Consider the following 7,087-nt stretch of genomic DNA (forward strand, 5'->3'; position numbering starts at 1 on the left):
AAGCTGCCCCTACAACTCAATGATTTTTTTTTTTTTTTTACTATATCAGTGTGCCTGTTTGGTGAAATCTATGAACGTAATTAAGGACAATCACACATGTCAATTACTAAACGTTTAAAATATATTTCTAAACAGAATGGGCCGACTTAAGTCACAGTTAACAGCTGATCTCCGTAGAAGAGCAACCCACAAAGATACAGCACTGGTTTTTTTCCCATCATCAGGGGTGAAAAATATACAACTTGTTTCTGAACCAAAACCATAATTTCCGCAGTTAAAAATGTTTCACTGCTAATATGGCCCTGGTAGAAATTATGTAGTTTTTGGGCTTCCCTGGTGGCGCAGTGGTTGAGGGTCCGCCTGCTGATGCAGGGGACACGGGTTCGTGCCCCGGTCCAGGAGGATCCCGCATGCCGCGGAGCGGCTGGGCCCGTGAGCCATGGCCGCTGAGCCTGCGCGTCCGGAGCCTGTGCTCCGCAACGGGAGAGGCCACAGCAGTGAGAGGCCCGCGTACAGCAAAAAAAAAAAAAGAAATTATGTAGTTTTATTTCCTTAAAAAAAAAAAAAAATTAAAAAAATTTCCTAAGACACTAAATCATCAATCTGGAATGTAGATTCCGAGCACAAAGCAGCTCAGTTCACCTAAAAAATAAAGAAAAAATTCCCATCACCTGTCTCAGTAGGGTCTGAAAGGAGAGAAGTAGTGTGGGGAACCCCTGCTTTGGTATGGAGAGTCACGGCCCCTTGACCCAGACCGAGACCGTGAGTAGCCATAGCTGGTGCTTCTCTCTGGATAAACACGTATGTAGGAAGTTTCACCCTGAAATTCAAACAAAAGGTAAAGGAAAAAATAAGACCCAGAAGAATAAAGCACACCAACACCTAACATGGCTGCCTAACAATAGCAGTTAAGTATTGAGCATTTACTGTTTGCTTGGCACAATGCTATCTCATTAAACCCTTGCAATAGTGCAGGAGGTAGGTATTCTTGCCCAGGGTGACACAAATAAATGGCAACTTGATTATGTGGTAAATAACTCAGCTACTAGCTACTACTGTTAACATATCTGAATTCCTGCCACTAACCCCCAGAATCTAAGAACTGGAAAGGATCTCAGAGGTCAGGTAGTTTAGTCGTCTGCCACCTCACGTATGCATCTTTGGGTGGGTACCTATGGAAGGAGCTAACCTGTATTTCACACCTCCCAGGTGTCAGGACCTGGGCTAGATGCTTAGTTATCTTCATAATTTAGCTTCCTGGCAAGTCTTTTAAGATAATGCTATTATTGTGACTATTTTGCATATAGGGGAACCAGGGTTCAGAGTAGGTCAGCTAAGATTTTAATAAGCAGCAGAGGAGTCATGTCCAGGCAGGCCTACCTCCAGGCCCTTTGCCCTCAGCCAGCATTCTCAGATCTAAAGACCCTTAGATGAAAGAAGCCAGATGCTTTTTCCCTCAGTGAAGTCAGTAATTTGATTACCCTTACTGAGACCCTGCTTTGAGGTATAACTGACGACCAGGTGCTGTTCTGTTTCTGCTGCAAATTCAAGTCTTAGAGGACAGTCTGAGCAAAAGCACTGTTAACCCATGCAGCCTCCAAGCCATAAAGTTAGGGAATTATATGAATCCTTAGAAAAAGAAATGGGCCCAGAAATTCATGTCCCCAGACATCCCTAAACCCCATAGTAAGTCAGGACAGGATAACCAGAAAAAATGTCCAATTGGTGGTCTGGTATCTGGTCTCAGTGGTATCAAAGGAATAGTCACCATTTGAATCAGACTGAGATCCAAAGCAGCAACCACCTACTTGAAAGGAAGTACATCAAGAACTAAGTCCCCAGGGTGAGGTGATGAACAAGAAAATGCCAAGGGCTCAGGTTTCAAAGAGGCTCCTGCATCACTTTGGGAAAGGCACAGTGAAGTGACAACTCAGCCCCAGTAGCAGTACCTAGAAGGGCTGAGATGATGAGGTTGGCTTGCAGAGCCCAGACTAGACCCAAAAGAGGGAGAGCCATAATAATTAGGTTCATGGAGGGACACTGCGGATTAAGCCAGTTGTGAAAGGGTGTTATCATGGAATAGCTCACCACATTATGACAGACTGCACCAGTATTCTCTCCAGGTTAAAAATACTATGACTGCAGACTTCTCTCTGTTATGACCCTGCAGGGCTTAGGCATGATGAATTCCTTGGCTTTGTCCACGTAAGACAGATCTTTAATGGTACTGTGAGGTCCTCAAATGGCAAACGCATGGCCTGTTGCTACTTCTGCTAGGTCAGCTTCAGGTGGAGTGGTCTAGGTACAAGCTCCTCAACAGAAGGTGGGGACCCACCTCATGAGAGCGGAATTTGGTGTCATCCAGTTTCCGCAGGGCATATTCCATGTCTTCTTTTCTGAGATATTCAACCATGCCCATTCCATCTTTCTGCACATCTGCGTAACAGACATCCCCAGCTTCTCGCATATGATCTTTCAGGTCCTGCCAGCTGCCTGATGGAGGAAGTCCTAGGCACAGAGAACGTAAGAAAAGAGGCCACATCCTTCATCTATGTTAAGAGCCATCAAGACCTAGGGTCCCTTCTCCATCAATCACTACTTTTAAATCCTGAGGGTCTCCAAGTCACAAATTTTAATAAGGGACACAAAACCAGAGAAGAACACTAAAGTATGTGTGGTAAACCACCATAAGAAGCTGGTCCTAGGATAATCTTCCAGAGACCAAGCCTTTCCGACAGACCAAGAAGTTCCTCCCGTTATAGGTTTAGTACCTCTAAGAATTCAGAGCCTCTCTTTCTTTGTCCTTCATAATTAATAACAAACTCCCAAGACTTTGAGTTCTAATTTTTTCCATTATGAAATTTATCGGTACCAATTATTTCTTGCCTGACTGGGTTCCCAGGACATGGGAATTTTGAAACCATCCAATAAAATAACCAAAGTGTAGCTGAAGTAACACAATGAAAATCTAAAGTCTGTTTTCTTGTAGGTGTGAATGACTGACAAACTAGACAAAGTACCTCTTAAAAGATCACCAACACTCTTCAATACAGTAGGGGAAAAGGTAAGACTCAGACGCTAAAACTAGTCGGGAGTCATACAACCCTACCTGATGTCATGAAAGGGAAATGTGCTCCTGCTCTCAAAGGCTGTGTTTACCGCTCACAGCTCAGGACTGCAGCCATTTCCTAATAGTTTTCTAAGCAGGATTTCAGAGCAGCATGGAGAGAAAAAAAGATATGTATGACATCCTGAAGGAGGGAATAGAGTTCTGGGGTTAAAAAATTACAAAGGGACACAGATAGGCAGATACTGACAGTATCACTCTCAAGCACCATGGGAGTCTGATGTGACGGTGTGACATTCACATCTAAGACAGTGCCAGGCTCCTCAATACACTTCACTCCACCAGGGCCCTAAAACACCCCTGCAATGTGCAGAAGGCCCCAGGTTTTTACCAGTGTGTTAATATTTCAAAAAGATGCATAAACCTCTGAGCTTAGCGTTTCATCACTTGTCAGCACTAGACATTTCGTTCTATACTTTGCAATACAATCACTAAGACTCCAAGTTGTAGTTTTGGTTTCTTTTTACATACTTCCAAAACCACCACAAAATATGGCCTATTTTAGGATCCAAGTCTAGGTAATTTGTTCAAATCTGGCTCCTGCACTGTCTTTCTAGCAAGTCCGACACCAGGATACATTCCAAAAGAAAATGTCTTTAGAATCCCAGCTCAAGGGGTTTTGCCACCATCTTCCCTTTCAACACTAGAAAACCCCATTCTAAGAAGTTAGTTTATGTTCTGTCACGGCTGCGCCATCAGTGCACTTTCATTGGCAAGGTACCTGCCTCACTGGCAGGGCTTCAGACTGTCACCGTGCATGGGCTGTTGAAAAGAAAACCCCCCACATCCCACGCACTGGAGGATAACAGCTAACATTTCTTGGAGGCCAGACTCTGTGCTAAGTATTTTACATGCATCATCTTATTTAGTTTGAAAGGAACATACCTGAAACAAGAACTCGGAAATCAGATCTTCTTGTAGGAGGCCCATTCCTCCCACCACGGGGCCACCCACCCCGACCTCCGTAAGTCCTGGGGAACTCCACACGAAGCCGGCATTGGCCATAATCATAACCGTTCCTTCCATAAATTGCATCCTCAGCATCTCTGCAAAGAAAAGTCTGGAGTTAGTGCTGCTCAGGAGGGCCGACTGACTTCCCAGTGAGGAACATGAGTAACAAGAATAAAAAGAAAACCTCAAGTGAGAAAAAAAACAAAAAACAAAAACCTGGAACTTGATGCACTTCTGCTTTGGTCTGAAGACCTTTCATGATATTGGAATTAAACTTTACAGCTGTCACACACAGGGTTCTCTAGGTATGAAATGATAATGAATAGATAAACAGATAAGAGAACTAATTCAGAAAAAAATAAACTGTTGACAGATGATTGATTTTGCCAATAAAAGTGTTTCTCTAACCTTGGTGAGCTGTTTCTCAAAATGCACACCACACACTAGTCCTTTAATATTCTTCCTCAAGGCCTAGTACATTCAAGTCTATAGAAAGAAAAACCCATTTAAAAAGAGGTAAGGCTCAAAAGACAAATGCAAATTAGCGTTTTGTGAGGAATATGGAATTCCTTCAAGTGTACCTTTTCAGCATGGTTTGGAGGACTAAGTTGTCAAAACCACTCTGGGTACAGTTTCATCAAAAGAGGTAAATGTCCAATAAAGTAATACTTTAAAGTCTTTCCTAGGGCTCTAGGAGAGTTAGGAACACCAAGCTGGTTCTCCCATATTGATAGGAGAGAGAATGCCCTCAGGGTGAGAGGACAAACAGCTGAAGACATACTAATGAAGGCAGCATTCAGTTGTCACAGGCACATAAACGCTAATCAAGATTCCAGTCCCAGGATTAAGAGCAAGGAGGACCACATCCAGTTCAACCCTAGCTATATTCATAATACAGTGAGAGAGAGGCAGAACTGCCAGGGTTTAAGACTGAATAAAAACTGTCCTCAGTTCAAATCATTCTCCTGCTACTTACTAGTAGTTGTCTCTGGGTAAGTAAGTATGTGATCAAGATTTTACATGTGGGGCTTCCCTGGTGGCGCAGTGGTTGAGAGCCCGCCTGCCGATGCAGAGGACACGGGTTTGTGCCCCGGTCCGGGAAGATCCCACATGCCGCGGAGCGGCTGGACCCCTGAGCCATGGCCGCTGAGCCTGCGCGTCCAGAGCCTGTGCTCCGCAACAGGAGAGGCCACAACAGCGCGAGGCCCACATACCGCAAAAAAAAAAAAAAAAAAAAAAAAGATTTTACATGTGAATGTGAGTAATATGCCTCTCACAGGTTTTTTTTTAAGGATTAAATAAGATACTACGTGTGCAGTGCTTTGCTTGAAACTTGGCATCTAGTGATAGCAAAAGATAGCTTTTCATTATGAAAGGAATGAGGGAAAAGATGACATATCATACAGTAAGTTTGTATTCGACAGGGCAGGAGATTCAAATCCTACCTTCCCTAGGACCCTTCCCTTTTATCAATTCTAAATCCTGTTACCTCATCTGAAATGTGATTAGTAGCACCTAGTTTATAGGCTGTTGAAATGCTACATAATACATAGTATGTTACATGACACATAGCAACTTAAGAAACACGGTAACTGTTACTAATTAATAGAGGTGCAACCTCTTCCAGTTTAGGTGTATGTGAAAATGCCTAGTTCCATTTTTTGAGGCAAATGGCAAGACACTAGGAATGAGCTCCGTCAGAGTCTTCAGCCAACAAAGCCTCAGGGTGCGTCCAGCCTCCTCATCCTCAGACGCTCCGCTTGCCTCGTATCACGCCCCAAGATGGGCAGGACAGCCCACGGGCAGTCCTCGTAGTGAAGCCCGCAGGGCGCAGACTAGGCAAAGCGCTCCCTCAGCCAGTGCTGGAAACCAGCGAGCGGGCTCCGATTTACCGAGTGTAGTAACCAACACAGTGCGAACCAACAGGCGCAGTGTTGAAAGTTCCCAGGCCTTTTCTGGGGCAAGGGCCGACACTCTTTGCAAAGTCACAAAGACCCCCTTCGAGCCGGTTTCGGGATCTAGAGCTTCCACATCCTCGGGGCCCTTAGCATCTAGCGGTGCCTCCCTTATTAGAGAAGGAATAGTGAAATCAGAGACCCCCATCAGACTGTTTTAGAAGTTTTCCCAAATCCCTGATGCTTTTATCAGAACGAGGCCCTGGCCGTGTGGGGCGGGGCGCGCGTGGATGGAGACCCGTTCCATCAAGGAGCCCCCTTTACGCCCTCCAAAGGCATCCACACCCCGGCACTGTGCGCCCCACAACGGCGAGGCCCAGCTGGGGGTAGGAGTGGGCAGGGAGGGCGACCCTTCCCTCCTCACCCAGTCCTCTCCGGGCCGGCTCAGGGGCCAAGCTTCCCAAGCCCTGGGCCGCTTTCTCCAAAGGGTGCCTGTCCTGCCGCGAGGGAGAGAACGGGCATCTGTATCATCCCTGAGGTCGGTCTGGGTGGGCTTGGGCCCTCCCAAGACCCGGCTTTTGTGTTTCTAAGTCAAAAAAATAATAATAGAGGAAGTGACGGAGCAAAGGACTGCCCGGAGCCCCGCGGCAAGAGGAGGCCTCAGCCTCCACCCGGGGGCGCCGTGAGGGGTCTGCGGCGAGGGGGGAGGGGAGGCCCTGGAAGGGAGCGGGGAGAGGAGGGAAGGCGGGGGCCCGGGGCGTCGGGCTGGCCGGCGGGCTGGCGGGCGGCGCGGGGCCCTCACCGCGGGTCCTCGAAGCGCACGAAGGCGAAGGGCACGAGGCCGTGCCGGTTCTTAAGCTCGATGTCGCGGATGCGGCCGTACTTGTAGAAGAGGTCCTCCAAGTCCTTCTCGCGCACGTCGGTCGGAAGGTTCCCCACGTAGATGCGTCCGTCGCCCTCGCCGCCGCGCTCGTCCGCCCAGCCCGACATCCGCACCGCCCGACGCCGCGGGCCTGCCGCAGCCCACGTCCCCGCCGCCGCCTCAGCCGGGGTCCCCCCGCAGCGTCCCCGCGGGCTCGGAGGCGCTCAGCCGCACAGCATTGTGGGAACAGGA

The 7,087-nt window shown here is 47.5% G+C and overlaps 1 protein-coding gene across 1 annotated transcript; it reads right to left on the minus strand.

Moving 5' to 3' along the window:
- Positions 1-99: 99 nt before the first annotated feature.
- Positions 100-7,083, minus strand: SRSF9 (serine and arginine rich splicing factor 9). The gene is made up of 4 exons (XM_082640947.1): positions 6,776-7,083; positions 4,013-4,173; positions 2,336-2,508; positions 100-820 (listed from the first exon to the last, which is right to left on the minus strand). Exons 1-4 carry the CDS (start codon positions 6,961-6,963, stop codon positions 677-679), a joined length of 666 nt encoding a protein of 221 aa, XP_082497073.1. The 5' UTR covers positions 6,964-7,083; the 3' UTR covers positions 100-676.
- Between the last annotated feature and the right edge of the window lie 4 nt (positions 7,084-7,087).

This window comes from Mesoplodon mirus (assembly GCF_964341445.2).
Source record: "Mesoplodon mirus genome assembly, chromosome: 13".
NCBI lineage: Eukaryota > Metazoa > Chordata > Mammalia > Artiodactyla > Ziphiidae > Mesoplodon > Mesoplodon mirus.